General features: G+C 34.8%; 1 protein-coding gene across 1 annotated transcript in view; it reads left to right on the forward strand.

The window, feature by feature from the left end:
* Positions 1-22,757, forward strand: part of DCAF13 (DDB1 and CUL4 associated factor 13) — a 29,509-nt gene extending 6,752 nt beyond the window's left edge. The window contains exons 4-11 of the mRNA XM_057734782.1: positions 2,211-2,300; positions 4,847-5,002; positions 8,356-8,433; positions 10,348-10,430; positions 14,002-14,166; positions 19,056-19,191; positions 20,511-20,674; positions 22,435-22,757. Coding sequence (XP_057590765.1) covers positions 2,211-2,300; positions 4,847-5,002; positions 8,356-8,433; positions 10,348-10,430; positions 14,002-14,166; positions 19,056-19,191; positions 20,511-20,674; positions 22,435-22,522 — 960 coding nt within the window. The 3' untranslated portion in view covers positions 22,523-22,757. The remainder of the gene's footprint in view (positions 1-2,210; positions 2,301-4,846; positions 5,003-8,355; positions 8,434-10,347; positions 10,431-14,001; positions 14,167-19,055; positions 19,192-20,510; positions 20,675-22,434) is intronic.
* Positions 22,758-23,147: the final 390 nt, after the last annotated feature.

Raw genomic sequence — 23,147 nt, forward strand, 5'->3', positions numbered from 1 at the left:
TATCACAGTAAATTTAGTGAACATCCATCATCTCATATAGATACAAAATTAAAGATGTAGAAAAATGTTTTTTTTCTTGTGATGAGAACTCTTAGGATTTACTCTCAACAACTTTAATATGTAACATACAGCCATGTTAATTATATTTATCATGTATATTACATCTCTAGTACCTATTATCTTATAACTGGAAGTTTGTAACTTTGACTGCCTTCATCCAGTTCCCCCTCACACAGCCCCCCACCTATGATGACCACAAATATTATCTCTTTTTCTATAAGTTTGTGTTTTTTGTTTTTGAAGTATAATTGACCTACAACACTATGTTAGTTCTTGGTGCACAGCATAGTGATTCAATATTTCTATGCATTTCAAAATGATCACCGCAATAAGTCTAGCTATATGTCACTATACATAGATATCCATACTTTTGACTATATACCTCACACTGTACACTTATTTTGCAACTGGAAGTTCGTACCTCTTAATCTCTCTCACCTATTTCTCTCATTCCCCTACCTGTCTCCCCTCTGACAACCGCCTTTTTGTTCTCTATATTAATAATTCTGTTTCTGTTTTGTTATATTTGTTCATTTGTTTTATAGATTCCACATATAAGTGAAATCATACAGTGTTTATCTTTCTCTGACTTATTTCACTTAGCATTATACCCTCTAGGTCCATCGATGTTCTTGCAAATGGCAAGATTTCATTCCTTTTTTATGGCTGAGTTATATTCCATTGTATGTATATAAAACACATTTTCTTCATCCATTCATCTATTGATGGGAACTTAGGATGCTTCCCTGTCTTGGCTGCTGTTAATAATGCTGCAGTGAACATAGGGGTGCACATATCTTTTCTAATTAGTGTTTTTGTTTTCTTCCAATAAATACCTAGGCGTTGAATCACTGGATCACATGGTAGTTCTATTTTTAATTTTTTGAGGAATCTCCATGCTGTTTTCTATAGTGGCTGCACCAATTTACATCCCCACCAACAGTGCACCAAGGTTTCCTTTTCTCCACATCCTCACCAACACTTATTATTTGTTGGCTTTGATAATAACCATTGTGACAGGTGTGAAGTGATATCTCATTGTGGTTTTGATTTGCATTTCCCTGATGGTTAGTAATGTTGAACACTTTTTCATGTGTCTATTTGCCATCTATATGTCTTCTTTGAAAAAATGTCTATACAGGGCTTTTGCCCATTTTTTTATTTGAGTTGTTTTTTTGATGTTGAGTTGTATGAGTTCTTTGTATACTTTCGATATTAACCCGTTATTGGATATATCGTTTACAGATATCTTCTGCCTTTTCATCTTGTTGACAGTTTTTCCTTGCTCTGCAAAAGCTTTTTAGTTCGATGGAGACACATTTGTTTCTCTTCCCTGAGGAAACATATCCCCCCCAAAATTAGTAAAATTGATGTTTACCTAATAGCTTGAACATATCTGCCACATACCAAAGTCTGAATCACCATAGTTCGTTGCCTTGTTTTCATTTGGGCTAAGGTGTCAGCAGTTCTACCCACCATTTCTTTCACCATCTGTGCAACTGTCAGCTCAGTGAAAAGGCAAGCAATGCCTTTATTAACATTATGAAAATAGTCTTAATCTCATGGACCCCTGAAAAGTTCTCAGGGTCCTTCAGAAGTCTGCACTTAACAGTTTGAAAACCTCTGACTTAATAGTTTCTGGAGTTTTATTTCATGCAAAGAAGGACTTTACCCATGCCAAAATTATAAAAAATACCTTCTTCTCTCTAGTACTTTTTATGTGTTTTGTTGTATTTTTTACATTTAAAATTATCTGTAATTTTATTTTTATATCAGGCGTCAGATTGGTTCATACTTTTTAAAAGACCGATCTGATCTCACGGTACCATTTTATTGTAATTCATTTTTCTCCCTAATTTGAAATGTCATCTTTATTACAATAATGCAGTTTTTGCCATCTATATGACCTTTGTTTCCACCCTTACTCTTCTTTTGCTCCACTCATGCTATTTTATATTTGATGTACTTTATGTATTTGTCACGTCTTTACTATAACAAGGTGGGAAATAAATGCACCAGTAAATACAGTACTGGAAGAATATGGTATGTACTATTTTAAAATTGGAAAGGTTTATAATTTGATGTGTGTGTTGGCAAGTTTACAGTTTATAACTGTTGTTCCTTATCATCATCCTCATAAATATTTCTAGGTTGGTGATGACAAAACTGTGAAGCAATGGAAAATGGATGGTCCAAGCTACGGAGAAGAGGAGGAACCGTTGCATACAATATTAGGAAAGGTACAAAAATAAATTGACCCGTACTTGGGCTATTAAAATTCTTCTCTTTTACCTACAATTATTTCATAATTTTAGTTTCAAAAAAAGATACAAATAAGAAGTAAGAGACTTTAGGCTGCAATAATTGGCCTTTTACGCAATATTTAATGCAGTCAGGATCCTTTGCAGTCAAAGAATTTGAACAGTTCTTCTGTGTTCATCACAGTAGGGTTCAGTTTTTGTTTTTAGCAAGAGGATGCAGTGAAACATTTCCTATAGCAAGAATGTGGGAGGAAGTCTATAAGGTAAAAGGTAAGAAAAAATAATGCTTCGGCTTCTGATTTATATCATCATGGATCTTTCACAAAGCTCAGAATTTCTTACTTAAAAGAATTCTTTAGGAAACGAATAAATGTAATAGTGTGCTTTTTGTATAAATCTTATTTACATTTCTTACCAACATTCTGCAAATCAGATGATATAGGTCAGTTGTAACTTAAGTTATAGCTTAATAATTCAGATCACTTGGCCTTCCCTTGTTTTTTAATGCTTACATTTTGATACTAAGTGAAATTGTGAAATTAGAATTAATCTTTAAACATTGCATCTTTAAAATCTCTTCATCATTTCAGTATTATATTTAGTATATGTTTAGGTTTCAAGAAATTCTAAATGTTCTTTTTTTTAAATGAGGCGTCCAGCGCATGATCAGGGCCTTGCTGAGTTCTAATGATTGATCTAAATGTTCTTGAAGGGACATGGAGGTGGGATATTAGTATGAAATGGAAATAATTTGCAGATGGTAAAAAATTAGTAACTCCTAAAACAAAATTGGTTTCATTCTTGTAAAATGTGTTTTCTCTAGGAGTTCCAAAGATTTTTGAAACATTTAGTGTTACCCCTTCTCTCGGGTATTGGGGGTTAATTCTTATTATGAAAGAGTTTGTAGGACTTGCTTTCATGAATAAAAATAATTCTAAATCTGCAGATGCTGATAAGAGTTCTTCAAAGTTTAAAGTATTGGCTAAATAGTTCCCTTTAATTTGCTCTGCGAACATTTTTTACCATATAATACAAAGGTAGACTTTAATCTGGCTATGAATAGATGAGTCACGTATTTTAAGTAAACAATACCAAATTTATGAGATTTTATTGCTTGTAATAATCTTAGCATCCACACTCGTCAATTTTGTTTCTCCCCATAAATTTTAATGCAGTTGTCTGTATCTGCGTTACTGTCCTGGGGATCAGTACCTCATATGTTAAGTGTGAAATTAAGTTTTTTAGAAATTACCTTTGTGTTTCATTAGTTGGTTCCATGATCCTTCAATACCCAAAGATGATTTTTAAATTACTTCACTGATATGTATTTAGGCTTAATTAAATACATCCCATCTCCAAAGAAGACATACAGATGGCCAACAAACACATGAAAAGATGCTCAACATCACTAATCATCAGAGAAATGCAAGTCAAAGCCACAATGAGGTATCACCTCACACCAATCAGAATGGCCATCATCACAAAGTCTGGAAACCACAAATGTTGGAGAGGGTGTGGAGAAAAGGGAACTCTCCTGCACTGTTGGTGGGACTGTAAGTTGGTACAGCCACTATGGAAAACAATTTGGAGGTTCCTTCAAAAACTACAAATAGAACTCCCATATGATCCAGTAATCCCACTTCTGGGCATATACCCAAAGAAAACCATAATCCCAAAAGAAACTTGTACCATCATGTTTATTGCAGCACTCTTTACAATAGCCAGGACATGGAAGCAACCTAAATGCCCATCAACAAATGAATGGATACAGAAGATGTGGCATATATATACAATGGAATATTACTCAGCTCTAAAAAGGGATGAGATGGAGCTATATGTAATGAGGTGGATAGAACTACAATCTGTCATACATAGTGAAGTAAGTCAGAAAGAGAAGGACAAATATTGTATGCTAACTCACATATACGGAATCTAAAAAGGGTACTGATGAACTCAGTGACAAGAACAAGGATGCAGATACAGAGAATGGACTGGAGAACTCGAGGTATGGGAGGGGGCGGGGGGTGAAGGGGAAACTGAGACGAAGCGAGAGAGTAGCACAGACATATATATACTACCAACTGTAAAATAGTCAGTGGGAAGGTGTTGTATAACAAAGGGAGTCCAACTCGAGGATGGAAGATGCCTTAGAGGACTGGGGCGGGGAGGGTGGGGGGGACTCGAGGGGGGGGAGTCAAGGAAGGGAGGGAATATGGGGATATGTGTATAAAAACGGATGATTGAACCTGGTGTACCCCCAAAAAAATAAAAAAATAAATAAAAAAAATAAAAATAAATAAATACATCCCATGTTAACATTTTTCTTTATTCCCAGAATGTGTGATAAGAAACATCACTTCTTATGGTAGTTTTCTCCTTTAAGTAAGGACTTCAAAGAAGTTTCTTTGTGAACAGGGTTTTTCTTAAACAAATGAGAGTGTAGAGAAATATATTTAAAATATTATTCTGTAGATTTAAAGTACTAATGAAAAGACTCATCTATAACAACATCTTTGCTTTTAAAGACAGTATATACAGGAATTGATCATCACTGGAAAGAAGCTGTTTTTGCCACATGTGGACAGCAAGTAGACATTTGGGATGAACAAAGAACCAATCCTATATGTTCAATGACTTGGGGATTTGACAGTATAAGCAGTGTTAAATTTAACCCAATTGAGGTAATGTTCCTTTTTGAAATATGTTCTGTTTATCTTTTCTTATCTAATAATTTGAGCTCTGTTTAGGAAACTTTTGAATGTGTGACATAAAAATTTTCTGAATTTTAATGGTATTCTAGCACTTGGTCAGTTTTCCGGTTATATCTCAGTTTCTGATACCTTTGGTCAGATCTCAACATGTTTGCCTGCAGTTTAGTTCCAGATACTCATGTTCAGCACTGTTAGAGGCGGGTGTGTACGTGTGCCGGTGGGGGTAGAATCCAAGCACATACTGTCCTGTGAAGCTTCAGTTTTATTTATGCCTTCAACACTCATGTTCCACAGATTAACATCTTTGTGCCTTTAGGAAAATGTTAACTTTCCTTAGCTCTCTTGGAGGTCAGAAGGAGTGTTGAGCATTGTTTTCCTTAATTATTTGTACGTGGCAGGGGCACCAGTGCTTCAAAATAATATGCATAGTTATTTTTGTACTACATGATAATTAATCATAATTATATTTTTCTTTGCTCAGGAGTCTGAATTGTGATTCCTAATTCCTTCCAGGTCTAAGGGAAGTGTTAGAGATTACCCTACTTATTGTTTATTCAGGTCCGAATTTGGGAAAGGAGGCTGTCTTGAAGGCTAAGCTATCCCCTGGACTCCAGACCTTTTCCTGAGCTTTTCCTGAGTATATAATAATTGATGAACTTATTTTGCAGAAGACTCAGTAGAGATGCCTCTTCCTGCAGAAAGAAAAGGAAATCACTGCATGTATAAGCTGATTTTAGAATTTATCAGGAGATTATCTTGTTAGATGTTATCAGAGAAAATCCTGATCTGCAAGTTTTACACTCTAGAGACCCTAACTGACAAAAGGAGGGGAAAACGTTAAGTCAAAGTAGCAAGGTATAAGACTGAGGTGCTGTAGTGTGATGTGAACTTGGTTTTGAGGTGCTTCTGAGAAGTCAGTCACAGGATACCCTCCTGCCTCTAGCACACACCTGCATACACTTTCTGGGAGAGGCTATAGTCTAGAGCAGGGATTGACAAGCTATGGTCTGTGAACACTGCCTGTTTTTGTGTGTTAAAAAAAAAAAAAAAGTTCTACTGAAACACAGCCATGCCCTTTTGCTCATTTATTGTTTGTAACTGCGTTTGCACTACAAACTAGAATTGAATAAACACTACAGAAACCATATGGCCCACAAAGCCTAAAATACGTCTTCTCCGGCCCTTTACAGAAAAAGTTTGCTAATCTCTGGTACAGGGTATCTGTCTGTACTATATCTTCCTTACTCCATCCTCTGTCTCCCTTCCCTGTGTTCCCCTTGGTTGTAGAAGTAAGATATGGCATGAAGGGGCAACCCAGCTTTGCAGAGCCAGGCCAGGGTAACACTAAGCAGAAGCAGGCTACAAACACAAGTGACTTGTGGGAACATTTTATGTCTTACTTGCTGTGGACCTAGGCTGGAACTGTGCTTCCTGCCAGTGCGCCTTTGCATTGATCTTATACAAGTCATAATTTGTCTCTGTTTCTTTATTTTTAAAATGAGATTAATTATATCTTCCAGTGTACTTCATAGGTCTGTGGTAAGTGTAAAATGTGATAATATATGTGAATATTTTTAAAAGGTGCTACCCAAATTTAAGATGGTGGTGTTATTGCTATTTAAAAAATAAACAAGCAGAAGGAACAGACAGTTACTGACTCCTCCTTCTCTAAAGGGTAAACGAGATCTTTTGTTTCTCTGTTTTAGTGAACACCTGTCAGAAGAGCTGATGGCCAATTCTAAAATCATAATTAATTATTACTGATGACCTAGCAACCGTGTTTTTCAAATTTGCCTGTGTAAAAACTCTATTTGTTCAGCTGTGTGTGTGTGTGTGTATGTTTTATTAACCTTATGAACTGACTTAGTGGTGAAAGCAAATGGTGTGCGTGTCTCTTACCCTGTGTTAAACTTAATGGAAAGGGCATGTTACTATGAACAAACAGAGTGTATTTCTCTCCTCTAATCATTAATAATTAATTTTCTGTTAAAATATTGAAGCCTAGAATTCTGATAAAACCAAAAGTTTATGCTGAGTATTGCTACAGTTTACAGTGTGAAAGGCAGCTTTCTGTCTAGGTAGAATTTTTTGCTTTGCGCAAATTAAAGTCTTAATTTTTAGAAACAGAACCTGGTCAGACTTTGGAGTGACATAATGAGAAACTAAGAAAGGTTGAGAGGAGTCACTAACTAGGGGAAAGGCTTAAAAAGGAAGGTTTAAAAAGTAGGGTTTTGGAAAGAACTGAGAAGAGATCATGATGGTAGCGTGGGCTCTGTGAGTTTTATTTGAACTGTATACACACATGTAGTAGGAGTTAGCAGGCCGTACAGCTGTTTAGTAAATAATTCTTCCTGTTCCCCTTATGCTTGCAGTAGGAATAATAGAGGCAGAAGCCAAGAGTTGTATCTGGAACCATGGGTGAGGAAGAATGGTACTACAAAGGGTGGGATGCGGGACTCCGCTGATAGGTAGAGGGCTTATTTTCACTTAATGCCAAGGATCATGTAAGCACTTAGTACATTTATAACTGACTTACAAATAAATATTTGAAACATCTTGAAACAGTTTTACAAAGGACACGCCTAGTTTATACAGAGAGTTAATAAACATGAGGAGATGTTTAACTGCTAATAAAGCGATAATTTATACAGTCGGCCATCCGTATCCGCAGGTTCTGTGTCTGTGGTCACAGGGGGCTGACTGTAAGGGACTTGAGCATCTGTGAATTTTGGAAACCAGTTCCCAACAGATACCAAGGAATATGGGAAATACTGCCATACAGATGTTATTTTTAAATGACACTACCTATTGCTGCCCAGTTGCAGTAAAATTAATATATTTCCACATTGTAATGTATATTGGTACAACTCTTTGGAAAACAATTACCCCTAAATATCAAAAACCATAAAATTGTTCATACTGTTTGATTGAGTAATGCCATTACTAAAATCTTACCCTTAGAAGAAAAAGAGCTAAATGTATGCAGATGTTTTTTGAAGTGCTATTTATGATACTGAAGAACAGGAAAGAGGTCCGAGTTGAAGAATGGATAAGTAAAATATGTTGTTATAAAATAGAATCCAGAATTATCTGTACAGTGTCATCACAGGCATCTAAAGTACATGCATGGGGATTTAACAATGAAAATACTTGGCTTAGGTTGCTGAGATTATGAGTGATTCATTGTACCTTCTTAAAATGGGCTTTACTGTTATAACTTCGTATCTTAAACATAAACTTTAAGGGTAATTAAATCATTTGTTCATTGAACGGACATGGCTTGCTGCCAGGCCTAGCTTTTAACTGATGATTGTTATTTTTAGACATTTCTCTTGGGAAGTTGTGCTTCTGACAGGAATATAGTACTGTATGATATGAGGCAAGCTACTCCTCTGAAAAAGGTGAGTTTCAATTTGTCTTTTGCTTTATACAGTTGTTAACGCATTCTCTCTGTAAGTGGAGTGACTGGAAATATGCAGCAAATGTTTTTTCAGAATTAAAAAAAATTCTCTTTAATAGAGATGTTCTTAGAACCCCAAGTGATCATAATGGCATTTTCTCAATTCCCCATTGCTTTTCAGAGACCCTTACATTTCCATGAGGTACTGTATCCTAGTCTTCTTTGTGTCTTCCACAATGCCAGCAGATTTTAGGCATCTAGTTTGTACTTACTGAATTGGAAGTTCTTAAAAAAGTATTGCATCCTGTTTTGTCAGGCCCTGTGATTATTATATGATACATACAGTATTTTATTCCAGGAGGTTTTATAACTAATTCACATAACCACTTTTATTTGTTTAGTTACGTGCCGATGGGTACTAGTTTGACGTTTTATTTAGACAAGGACTATCCTGTTCAAGGTGTCAGATTTCCCAACAGTTCTAAAGCAGTCATTCCAGGACCTAGATATCAGAGTTAATACAACCTTAAGCTGATTCTAAAGAGGGAGAGATATATTCTTGCCATTATAAGTAAAAAGGTATAAAGTTGATTTCATGTGCTAGAATTGAGAGAGTAGGAGGAGAGCTAGACCTTGTTCCTGTACCACAAGTCCGATGTCATAGTCCACACATCACAAAAGTGCTTTTAATATTTTTGTTGTTCCTAAATCATTTTTATAACATAATAAATTCAGAAATATTAGAAGTAGAGTATAGTCATTGAAGTTTAAACTAGATAAATAGGATAATCTTTCCAAAGTATAATACCACTCCAGACATTTCACTCATTTATATGATACAGCGGGAAGATCCTGCATGGACTTTGGTGATAGACTTTAAGCAGGTAACTTGACCTGTGTTCCTTCTGTGAAATGGTGGTATTAATAACTGCCTTGCAGTAAGAATAAAACAAGATGCTTTAAGCATTTAGCCGAACGCTAACATGAAGTACTAGTTTAATAAATAGTAGTTTCTGTCCCCCTTCACCTCTCCAGTATCGGTGGTAAATAATAGTGCTTCTTTACTTTTCGGTTGAAGAAAAGAACTGTAGCTCTCAAGGGCCTCCAAAATCTGGTCCCAAATTGTATTCCATCTGTTTATTTGTTTTAGTCAGTAAGGGTTTGTCACATGTAGGTCACATTAATGGACGCAGACATGCTATTTTCTATTATTTCTTTGTTCTATCTACTAGACTATCAATGTTTCTTCTATCTTTTCTTACCTAAATGTAGTAGTTCTCAATCAGGGGTTATACCTCCCCACCAAGTATATTTTTGGAAGTGTGGAAGGGATATTTAAGAGACTGTTACTGGTATTTAATGCTCCGGATCCCGGGAGGCTAAATATCCTCCAGTGGACAGTCTCACACAACAAAAGATTATCCTGCCCAAAATGTTCCTGTTGAGAAACACTATGATGTACTGGTCCTTCTCAGATCAGTTCAAATCATGCTTACCTTTTGAAAGTTTTCTTCTTTACTTTAACCCTAAGCTCACCAATAATTTTGCCCATGATTTGATACCTGATTATTTGCTGCTTCACTGTTTATATTTTAACTTTTCTTATGTGTATCTCGTTTTCCTGACTAAACTATAAGCTTTTTCAGGTCAGGGGACCATTTATTAAGCATTTTTATATTTTTAAACATTTACCACTCTGCCTGTGTGTTCAGGAAACAATTATTGATTTTCTTTTCCTATTGCATTAAGCCAAGTAATATGCACATAATAGATGTTTACTAAAGTATCGTATCTTCTTTTCTCATTGATTTAAGTAGCTAAATCAGTGAGGAAAGAAGGAAAGGAAGTAGGAATTTATCCATTTTAGAGGGACTTAATTTCATAGTAATGGGTTAGTGTGTGCTTCCTTTCTCAGGTCATCTTAGATATGAGAACAAATACAATTTGCTGGAACCCTATGGAAGCTTTCATTTTTACTGCAGCAAATGAAGATTACAAGTAAGTTTTGCTCTTTTAAAAACTTAATTTCTATCAGAAATGGCTCAATTGTATATCTTACTAATGAAATATGTTTTCCTAGATACTATTCTTTGATATATATTAGAAAATTGCCGTTTGTTTTGCTAAAAAAAAATACATATTTCCCAAATTAGAGAAGTGCTTCTTAAAACAGTATTCTCAGTTTTGAAAGTGATATAGACCAGGGACAAAAAACTATAATCTGTGGACCAAATCCTGTCTGCTGCCTGTTTCTGTAAAGTTTTATGGGACTGTAGCCACACTTATTTATGTGTGGAATGTGGCTGCTTTTGTGCCTGAGTTGAGTAGTTGCAACAGAGACCATATGACCCACAAAGCCAAAAATGTTTATTATTTGGCCCTTTACAGAAAAAGTTGGCTGATCCTTCACATAGACCATATAAATAATGACTGAATCATACATGTTTTAAGAAACTAAAAATATCTGCCACAGAGTGTGTAGCACTTCAGGTAATTGATACTCATGTGGTCGTGTTATCAGCTACCACTATTACTTCAGTAAGACCAAAGGGAAAATAAAGTTTCAATCTTTACCTTAATATTTGCAGTTATATTATTCTGTGACTCCATGTAAAGGTGACTTAGCAGCCTTATGTTCTTGACCTAGGTGGATTTCTTATACTCTGCTTTAAAACTTGTTGAAGCATTTGACATTAGCTAACTTATTTTATCTTTTCAGTGTCCCTGTAAGGTGGATAGGACATGTATGTTATCTCCCTCCTACGGATGAAGCTATTGATGTAGGGAGTTTCATCTCCTAATGAGGAAAGAGTGTCTTACTCATCTTTTTTTATCCAAGCATTTAATGTAGTGCTATGCATATGATGGATTCTCAGATATGTGTTTTTTGGGGAAGGTGGAAGTTTGTCATTGGACTGAACTTTAGATCTTCTGTATTTAATTTCTTTGTTCTTTCCACTGCTCTTATTTATGAAAGCATAAATTAACTCAGAAATAGGATTTATTACATGATGTTTTAGTGGTACCAACTAAAAACATCTATTATGACTCTTCTGTACTAAAAAGAAGCTCAGTTGGACTCTCATTAACGAGCAATACCAAACCACATTAATTGAAGCCCTTTTAGCCTTTATTGATGTTTGAAATTAACTGCCCTTATTCCAGTTAAAGGCAATAAAAAAATGTCCTGCTGACCAACCTTATTAAGGTTTCTAAAGTTCATTCTAATTAGCTATTTTGAGAAGATATCTTTTTTTTTTTAGAGTATCCTTGAAATCTCTCATTTTTTGCCTTGGGAAGAACTGCATAGGGCACCTTAAACAAAGAGCACATCCCATATAAGAAGTGACTGTTAAGAGTACAATAATTGCTCTTACTTGAAAATGATCTTGCTGTGTAAAATATTTTTAATATTTTATTTCTTCTCTTGCCCTTTAAAAATCTTATTATCGTGATTTAAAAACCCAAGTTCAAGTCTATACGCAACCAGTAACTGTTGTAAAAATTTGGACAAGTCATGTAAACTAGGTCTATACCATAGTTTCATCTGTAAAATAACAGAGTTAGAATAGATTATCCCTGAAGCATATTATGAGTTGAAACTTTATGTAAAATTTATGCATCCAAATGGGTTGATTTGCTTGGAATTTGAATAAGTTATTAACCTCTTTCTCATGTAGAAATTAAAACAAAGTTTACTAAAACAACAAAATTTTCTAAAACAAAACAAACCTGGTTTAGAACCACTGCTCTAGATAGGGAATATAAAGAGGTTGTCTACTCAGAAATTTAACCTCCAAGATCAGTATGACCTTGGCTGACAATCCTCTGGTATGTTTGAAGATTATGAAAGAGAATGATGACTTGTGTCTTGATGAGAATTTCGTGGTTATTTGGAAATTTGTATCACTAGCATCAGTGACTTTTCATAATAATGGTATTAAAAAATATTCTTTTTGAAGTGTTAGGTCTTTTTTTTTTTTTTAATTTGTGTTTTGAAATAATTTTAGGCTTACTGAAAAGTTACAAAAATAATACCTGTCAGCCAGTTTTCCCAGATGTTAATGTTTTACATCACCATAGTTCAGTTAGCAAAAGCAAGAAATTAACATGGGTACAACACTGCAAACTATAGACTTTATCTCATCACCAGTCTTTCCAGTGTTTCCACTAATGTTCTTTTACTGTTCTAGGATCCAGTGCAGGATCCCACATTGCATTTGATTGCCATGTCTTCTTAGTCTGCTCACTCTGTAACTTTCTCAGTGTTCTGTTTTCTTTCATGACCTTAGTACTTTTGAGGACTTGTCAATTATATTGTAGACTGCCTTTAATTTGGGCTTAACTGGTGTTTTCTCATTATTTCATTGAGATTATGCATCTTTGGCAAGAATACCACAAAATTGATATGCCCTTTTTGGTGCATCTAATTAGGGGTACATATAATGTCAGTACATCTTAATACTAGTGATATTAATGTTGATCACTTAGTTAAGGTGGTGTCTGCCAGTCTTCTCCACTATAAAGTTACTATTTTTTCCTTTTGGAATTAATACACATCTTTGGGGAGATAGTTTGAAATTATGTGGATATTTTGTTTCTCCTCAAACTTAATCTTCACATCTGGAAGTATTTTGATATTAGGAGCTTAGTCACAGTAATGCTGTATTACTTCTGTCTATCATCATGTTGGCTTATTTGAAGCACTATTCTTTTAGCTGTCAATTAAGAATTTTTACACCTTGAAAATCATGAAGTCATTGTTTTTACCAACTGTCAGAAAGTATAGTTTTCTAATTTTCGTATATCCTTTGAGAGGCTGTGCTCACTCTTATATATCACTGATGGAGTATAAATTAGTGCAGCTTTATTGAAAATGATTTGTCAACTCAAAAGCCTTAAAAATGCTCATGCCTTTGGACTTAATAATTCTACTTGTAGAAATCTGTTCAGATCTAATTGAATCTGTCCCATTCAATTAAAGATTAAATATCAGAAATTAAAATTTCATTTAAGAATTATTTATAATAAAACATTGGAAACTTTATTAAGAAATAGATTTATTTAAACAAATTATCAATTATTTTAACTCATATTTACATAGAAAAAATTAAAATATTTTCAGAGATTAATAGATAAATGTTCATAATATGCTACATGAAATATCAGAATATAGAGCTTTATACAGTATTATCTTAATTTTATTAAAAGCTACATAATTAAATAGCGTGGTGAAAAGATTAGAAATAAGTACACTGTGCTAACTGCCTTTCTCTGGATGGTGGAATTAGAGGTAAGTTTACTTGTACTCTTTGTACTCTTTTGAAGTTTGCACATTTTCTGCAATGAGATTTATGTTTATAAGGATGAAAGTGTGTAAGTGTAATCTTAAGGAATAATAAAAGCTGTTGATATTTTTCCCTATCCCTTACCTGCTGTGTAAAGAATTGAGCTATTTATTTAGATGTGCATTATTTAGCTAGCAGTCTTACTTTCACTAGTGTCTTAGTACTACATATGCTTTTATTTAATAGAAATTTGTATCAAATAATTAAAAATTCTTTTGCAGCTTATATACTTTTGATATGCGTTCCCTGGACACTCCCGTAATGGTACATATGGATCACGTGTCTGCTGTGCTTGATGTGGATTACTCTCCCACTGGGAAAGAGTTTGTGTCTGCTAGTTTTGATAAATCTATTCGAATCTTTCCTGTGGATAAAAGTAGAAGCAGGTATGTTACTACCAATAAACATTTGTTTTTGTTTGATTTTTTTTCCTTGTCTTGATCATCATTTATGTTTTTTGAAAGGTTATTTGGTTGTGTGTATATGGATGGGGCTCAAACCCAGTTGTTGTGACTCGGGGTACCAACTTCCCTGGCATCATCTATGGACAAAACATCAGCCTACTGGGCAGTTTCTTCATTGAACAGGATATTATCTTCATATAATTTGTTGATATGAAATCTTAGTGTTTGCTTTAGGGCAAAACCTTTTATTTTAGAATTACTTTTAAGTGTTTTATAGTAATTTTTTAAATAAAGACTTTATTTTTTTAGAGGAATTTTAGGTTTACAACAAAATTGAGAGGAAGGTAACGAGATTTCCCATATAATCCCAGCCCCTATACATGTAGAGCCTATCCCATTATCAACATTCCTCACAGGATGGTGCTTTTGTTTCCTTATCAGAATGTAGGATGAACCTGCATTGACACATCATAATCACTCCAAATCCATAGTTTACCTAGGGTTCACTCTTGGTTTTATATATTCTATGGGTTTGAATACATGTATAATGACATATATCCATCATGATAATATCATAGAGTATTTTCACTGCCCTAAAATATAGTAAGCTTCAAAATTTTTTTAATTTGATAATGGAGAACTTAGATAAGGTTTTCCCTAATGCAGTTTAAGAGCAGTTAATAATACTTTACATTTGTTATTTCTTACTTATTTAAATTCAGCTCTTATATACTAAGGCAAAAATGAAAAAGAGAAAAATAACAGTTGAAATTGTCAGGGCCATTCTCCCTCCATCCTGCTCTAGTAGGTAAATGCCCTGGAATGATCAGGAGGTAGGAGATCTGAATACTTAGCTGTCCAGTGCTCTGTTGGTGTGTTATTGTATAAGCAGATTGAATTTTCTAGTGTTTAAGATGTGTGTTGTTTTGTACAGCTTGGCCCTCTACTACATATTATACGTCACCGAATGGAGTATATATTTGTGCATCCATATTATATCTTATGTTATTGTATTGAGGTAGTTTACAGTAAACTGTGGCATTTTAAAGTATTCAAGGATAATTTTGACTGCATTTGATTTTTTGCTTTATAGGCTGACTTTAAAACTTAATTCCTATGTAAGATACAGCCCCTTGTGTAGTGTGCTATGATTTACAGAACACTTTCTTGCATATTCAAAGCAATCCAAGGAAACTAGAAGAAATTTTCCCATAAAAAATGATAGTTAAAGGATCATGGTGGTGTCGCTCACACTTGAAGGTATCTTGAAGATATGACCACCTCCATTTTAATACAGTAATAATAGTAATATTAAAATTTAAAAGGAGCTTAAAAAAAGAGTTATTAATGACTTCTCATCAGAAACAGTAGAGGGCAGAGGCCAATGGAATGACGTGTTTAAAGTGCTGAAATATGTAAAGTCCTAAAGTGCTTAGACCAGTAGTAAGCACTAAATAAATTGTTGATGTTGTTATTACAAAAAAAAAAATATTTAAAAAGAAAATATAAATATTCTCTCTAAAATACTGTACATATATATATGCGTGTGTGTGTATATATATACCCACACACATACATACACAATACATATATGCATACACATATATACATATACTTGCTTGGGTGGCCTAGTCTTGCTTCAGTGTGGGAGAAGATGGACGTGGTGAAAGATAACGGGGAATGATTGGAAGTGGTAGAAAAGGAAAGGAGAAAAATAAGTAGAATCAGGGAAAAGAAAGAACAGACATCCTGTATACTGAGAGTGGGGGTGATGATGTGTGCTAGAGGACAACTGTGTGGAGCTGGTGAAGCAGTTTCTCAGCTACATTAAGATAGATTAGCGGAGAATTTTTCTGGGAGCCTCTTCCTTCACTTAGAAAAACAAAAAAAACCAAAACAACCTAGAGAGCATTCAGTTTGGTGTTATAACTATAACAGGGTGGAGAAGTCTCACCATTTTAGTACAACGATAATTTTAATCATTACTCTTAATGATAACTAGCCTAGCTTCTGCAGTGCTGAAGGTATCTAAACTTTCTGAACAAATGATGTTCTTTTTCAAAGGTATATCCTCCTGACCATCTTTCTGTTCCAACAGGGCCAGGACTGGGTACATCTTAGTGAATTGCCGATGGTGTAGAATTCAGGGAGTTATGCATTCTCAGGGTCTTACAAGTGCCAGCCCTACTTCTGCACCACCCTGAAAGTGAGTGCCTCCTTAAAGTTTACCCTCTAGGCACCTCATTTGCCTCACCCTAGTCCCAGCCTTGTGTTCACAACCAAAAGATCTTTCACACAGAGCCTCTTTAGAGTCACACAGCTCTTCCATACATTTTTTGGTCATAGTTGATCTGTTTGTCTAACTCTTTGGTATTTTTACTTGTGTAGTTCCTGCTCTCTCCCTTCTAATTTAAGGAAGCCATATTAATTCCTAAATCTTTTTGTATCATTATGAATTGCTAGCAAATAATTGTCATCATCATGATGTATGTGATTAGAAAGGTGTTTGAATAAAAAGCATACTGAGTGGGTGTTCTGGTGACTTTGATCTTCATTCCATCATCTCTGCTGTGGAACTCCTGGAGTTGGTTCCTAAATGGCTGTTGCAGCTAACTTGATATTCTCCAAACTGTCATGAATGGTTTGTTGGGAATTGTTCAGTGAGGCCCAAAGCAAGGCTGATAGTTTCCATTCTTCTCACCTCTCTGGAAAATATTGAGAATCAAGAGAGTGTGGCCCTCCATCGTTTCTTGGCACCAGGACCTCCAAAGGTAGTAAGTAGGACAGTACTTTTCTAACAGCTGCATAAGCAGACCAAAGAACAAAGGAAGAGTACAAGAAATGGTACCTATGATCCCAAGAGCCCTGCGGCTGAGTTCAAGCTGAATTATTCTACAGCCAGTGTGGGCAGTTAAATGCAAGTCTAGTTAAAAGCTCAAATTATTCCAAGATTGTGTGAAGTGAGGAGTTCTTACACCCCATTTCCAGGGAATTGTCTCCTGATGTCATCTGGAGATTTTGTAATCATAGTTGAATATGTGTTACTTCCTGTTGGGTTTAGTTATAAATGAGATTCCCTCTGACCTTTACCTTCTTCTGCTTGAAAGCTGATTCTGGTTTGTTTCTGTGGTCTGCTCTAGTTTTCTGTCATTACAAACATCAAATAATACAGGCAATGCTTTGAATATCTATATTTTTAAAATGTTTTCCTTTGAAAGACCTTAAAGTAGTTAAAGTTTATTTTAAAAGTAAATTTTGAGTAGGTTTTCAAAAACTACAGTTAAATCAGTATTTGAAGGTAAGCTTCTATTGGGATTTCATTCAGTATTTACTTAGCAAACAAGTAAATTCAGTTGCATTCACATGGAACAATTCATTTATCTTGACTATGTATATAAAGAATTTAAGTTTTTAAATGTATTTATCTCCAAATAGTATAGCTTATAATGAACTTTATATATCTATTTTAAGTAGAAGCATAAACATATCTAGAAGTTAAAAACTACTCGATGATGGGTGATAACTTAGAGATAGGGAGGGTGGGAAGGAGTCGTGGGAGGGAGGATATGGAGATATATGTATAAATACAGCTGATTCACTTTGTTGTACAGCAAGAACTGGCACAACAGTGTAAAGCAATTATATTCCAATAAAAAGCTTAAAAAAAAAAAAGAACTCTTGCGTAGTTTACCATTAAGGAGGATTACCAGCTTACCACTAAGTTGGTTAAGTGACTAACCTTTGGATGTGTCTGGTCTAATACATGAATAGGTTATGTTTAATGGCTACCAAAGCCTAACTGAATTTCCTGATATTTAAATTCAATGCATTACTTTGGGGAAAAAGGGCATCTTAGATAGGTAGAGGTTATAAGAATTGAGTCTTGTAAAAGCAGAGGATTGAGAGAAGAAAAAAAGCAGTCTGTCTCATCTATTTTTCCTTTTAATAGAGTGTTCTTTCTAACCATCCTCTCTCTTTTAGAAATAAGTTTCTTATGGTTTTTCTGCATGTTCATTCAGGAGTTCAAAATGTATCTGTTAGAAACAGTGTAATAGACTAGTTTTGTGAGTGTCCTTCAGAGATGTTTTTATAGATATGAAATCTGTTTGATTTCATCATGTATGGGTTTTCTTTTACTGTGCAGAATTTGCTGAGCAAGTTTCCTTTCTCTCAAGTAGTCTGCATTTTGAATCACTTAATCCAGATATGGAAATTTTACTTCTCCAGAAGTCGCATCTTTTTATTTTTTCTGACCTTCTTTTACTTGCTTTTTAATGCTCTGCTTAACACTTCCTAATATAGTATCTTCTGTGAATTCACTTAGCATGTTTCACAGCCTTCCAAATGGGTATGATATCTGACATCTCCATTTAGTAAATGATCCTTACCTCAACTCATCACTTCTGTAGCCCTCCCTTTCTTTTCACACATGTAAATCAATCAGCTCTCACTTCAATTTATTGAGCTTTTTTAAACAATTTGACCAAAACAGAAATCAGACATTAGGATCAACATATCAGGATGTGCTCTTTGAGAGCCATTGTGTTTATTTTCCAGTGAAATGAAACCCAAAAAAAAGTGTGGTGGTTGACCTTATTGTTACAGAATTACTCCAGCTGCAGCATATTTTGTTTGTGTTATATGTGCTAAGTTATTTTGTGATCTTTTCTGGACATCTAGTTTTTTTTTTTTAATTCCCCAGCACTTAGCATAGAATCTTATTAGTTTGGTTCAATAAAAATACATTTAAATGAATTTTAATTTCTCTTTTACACACTTTTAGGGCTCAAAAATGTTATCCTGATAGGCAGTGATTAAAGAAAATCTGTACCCGAAATCCTAAGGGTTTTAACTTAATTCCTCTCCTGTAGGGAAGTCTATCACACAAAGAGAATGCAGCATGTCATCTGTGTAAAATGGACTTCTGACAGCAAGTACATTATGTGTGGATCTGATGAAATGAACATTCGTCTGTGGAAAGCTAATGCTTCTGAAAAGTTGGGTGTGGTAAGAGACCCCATTTTCTTTCATTGTCATATAGCTAGTTTCTAGTTTTATTGACTATCATTATATTATAAAGAGAATTTATTTGAAGTACTTTAATTGTGATTAAAGAAAACTAGCAACAAAACAGACAAGGTTGTATTGAAGTTTACTTTTTTCATGTCAAAGGCACCTTCAGAGGCCTTTGGTTTTAGTGGTGGTGGTTGTTGTTGTTGTTGTTGTTGTTGTTGGCAGCCACACTGCACGGGTTGTGGGATCTTAGTTCCCTGACCAGGGATTGGACCCGGGCCCTCAGCAGTGAAAGCACTGAGTCCTAACCACTGGACCGCCAGGGAGTTCCCCCAGAGGCTTTTGTTAATTCAAATGTTTGATCATATTTGGGCCTTCTTGTTTCTTTGTTGTTTTCCTTGAGGTGGGGAGAGAAGATGTAGGCAGTAGAGGCTTAGAACTTAGAACGCCCATTTCTTCTGTTAAAGGAATAGTAATCAGGCAAATCAAAGGCTGCAAGTCCCTGTGAGGTATTTTAATATCACAGATACAGTGAAACACTTAACTTAAAAAAAATACACAGCTTCAGGCCTTAAAAAAGATTAAATGAAAATATAACAAATATTACCATTGGCTTGCTACCTCTGGGTTGTGAGTTACAGTTGATTTTTGTTTTGTTCTTAATATTTTTCTAAATGTCTCATGTTTTCTGTAAGAAACATACAGAGTGTTTATAACTGAAACAAATATTAAGTTGAAGAAGGAAAGGTTAAGTGTGGGTTATTTTCTACTTAGCCCTGGAAGGAAAATCAAGATATGATAAGCAGTAATTAAAGGTAAATTCTCTTAGATTTAATGATTACTAAGTACTACACTATACCTCGGTTTCAGTTCATCATTAAATGTTCCTCTAACTCATGTCATCCTTAATAATTGTTAGACAAAGGATAGTTATTACGGCATCACTTTCTTTTCTGTTTCAGTAGTTATTTTTACAGGAAAAAAATTTTTGAGTGATTCACTTAAGTGCTTTGTCTATGTTATGTATGCCTGGGGGGGGTCCAACTTAGTGGTCCCCAGAGCCCAACTCCCTCGGCACTGCTCTTTTTTAGTTGGTGGCATCCATCTGCATTGTAGGCACACTGCCTAAAAGGAAATTCAGCGCTTGCACAGCTGGTATCACTAACATAACCTTGTAAAGGGTACAATTACATTAGCAGTTCTGGTTGCATGTCATGAAAGTTTAGTTTTTTGGGGAAACATTGCTTCCTAACTGTTGTACTGAAGCAAAATGAACACACCATTCTTTAAAATATCAAAATGCATTTTTTCAGCTTACATCCCGAGAAAAAGCAGCCACCGATTATAACCAGAGGTTAAAAGAGAAATTTCAACATCATCCTCACATAAAACGTATTTCGCGTCACCGACACCTACCAAAATCTATCTACAGCCAGATTCAGGAACAGCGCATCATGAAAGAAGCTCGTCGACGAAAGTATGTTTTGGAGCATTTGACTCTCTCTCAGTACCCTTTCTTAACTCCCCCCTCACTTCTCACCAAAAACAAACCAAAAAACGTGCCTTTCAAGGGCATAGTTTATGTGTTGCTGTATATCAGAAGTGTTTTGGGTTTTTTTGGGCGGCGGGGATGGGGTGGGGGTGGTTTTTTTTAATTGGCGTATAATTGATTCACAATGTTGTGTTACTTTCTGCTGTACAGCATAGTAAATCAGTTATACATATATCCACTCTCTTTTACATTCTTTTCCCATATAGGCCATTACAGAGTATTAAGTAGAGTTCCCTGTGCTGTATAGTAGGTCCTTATTAGTTATATCTATTTTATATATAGTAGTGTATATGTGTCAATCCCCCCTCCCCGCAGTAAACATAAGATTATTTTTTACATCTGTAGCTCTGTTTCTGTTTTGTAGATAAGTTCATTTGTAGCCTTTTTTTTAGATTGCACATATTAGAAATAACATGATATTTGTCTTTCTCTGTCTGACCTACTTTACTCAGTATGAGAATCTCTGTGTCCATCCATGTTGCTGCAGATGCCATTATTTTGTTCTTTTTTATGGCTAAGTAATATTCCATTGTATATATGTACCACATCTTCTTTATCCATTCCTCTGTTGATTGGACATATTTAGGTTGCGTCTGTGTCCTGGCTATTGTATATAGTGCTGCAGTGATCATAGGAACCTTCATACTCCATAGTGGCTATACCAGTTTGCATTCCCACCAACAGTGTAGGAGGGTTCCCTTTTCTCCACACCCTCTCTGACATTTACTGTTTGTAGATTTTTTAATGATGGCCATTCTCACCAGTGTGTTGGCCATTCTACCTCATTTTACTTTTAATTTGCATTTCTTTAATAATTAATGATGTTGAGCATCTTTTCATGTGCTTTTTTAACCATCTGTTTGTCCTTTTTGGAGAAACGTCTGTTTAGATCTTCTGCCTATTTTTCAATTGGGTTGTCAGAGGTGTTTTTGAATACTTCACTGGGCTTTTTCCTTTTCCTGATGAAAGGGGGAGCAGTGGTCATCTAACATTGTGAGAATTTTCATTACCTATCTTTGAGAATATGTTTAAAGGGCAAACAATGTCAATGACTTATCAAAATAAGAAAATGCTTCTGCTCATACTAAAAAGCTATTATAAATGGAGAATGTTTGTAAAAAATGGTTTCTAATGTAGCTGGATTTAAGAGGTATTGTGTATCTTCCAGCTTAAAGACTGCCAAGAACATTTGTTAGATAAAAATTTGTCTAATATGCTTCATCATAACATTTGGAATCTAACATTTTGGCTCTAAAGCATAGCTTTCCACCATCACCACCATTTCCCCTGTGGAATATTCTTCTCTTTTCAGTCTTTGAATTCATGTAAAGTATTATAGAAATTCTGTCAGAGTTTTTTTTTTTTTTATTAAACTGTGCGAGTTATTTTGTTGTCTTTGGGTTAGATGTTTGGGTTGAGTCACTTTTAAATATTTTAATAACTGCTGCAGATTTTCAAAATTGCTAAAGGACACTGATACATAGGAAGAGAAGAAGCAAATAAATAAGTTAACAGAAGTTGATTTCTAGCTACTTTTTACCTAAGCTCATTGTGAAAACTTTTTTTTTTCCCCAGTAGGTGGTTTTCCGGTGAGAGAAAATGCCTTTTGATTTTTCTGAGAAAGTTTTCTTTGGTTAAGATGATTTCTCATAAACTTGCTTATATTTTGTGTATTTTATTTCTAGGGAACTGAATCGTATCAAACATAGCAAGCCTGGATCTGTGCAGGTTGTGTCAGAGAAGAAGAAACACATAGTGGCAGTTGTGAAATAATATTTGTTATTCCTACCAATACTGCTGTATAATCATTTGTTATGTTTTGATTTGTGAACTCTACAAATAAAAGTGCTGGCTCTAGTATAACAGCAAATGTTTTAGTTATGTATGTGTAGAGCTTAATCATTGCACATTTTTACTAGCCTGAAAAATTATCATTAACGAAGTGACCTGGTGGATAAGACTATCCAACATTTTGTCCTTGATCTTCTTTCTTGACTTCATAGAAGAATACAGTATTTACAGACTGACTTATTTTTTCCTGTTAGAAACTGCAGATGTACTTTTGCTTTAATCTGTTGTTTTAGACACTCTACATTTGAATTTACATTTAAGACCAGACATCTCTTTTGTTACCTTTAATATTACTTTGGATAATTATTGCAATGATTGTTCCTAGGGTTCCATATAACACATAGAAGAATTATGTCAGAACTCTTTTCAATTGAATTCATCTTCTGTGCTTTATTTATATTTGGCTTTTTCAGACTTTAAAGATGATCAGCTGACATTTGTATAACTTTTACAAACAATAATAATTATAACTTATGGTCCAGGTAATAAAACATCCTTTTTCTCAGCATTGTGACTTTGGTCCATTTCTGCTAAATAATTTCTCCTT

This window comes from Hippopotamus amphibius, chromosome 5 (assembly GCF_030028045.1).
Source record: "Hippopotamus amphibius kiboko isolate mHipAmp2 chromosome 5, mHipAmp2.hap2, whole genome shotgun sequence".
Classification (NCBI taxonomy): Eukaryota; Metazoa; Chordata; class Mammalia; order Artiodactyla; family Hippopotamidae; genus Hippopotamus; species Hippopotamus amphibius.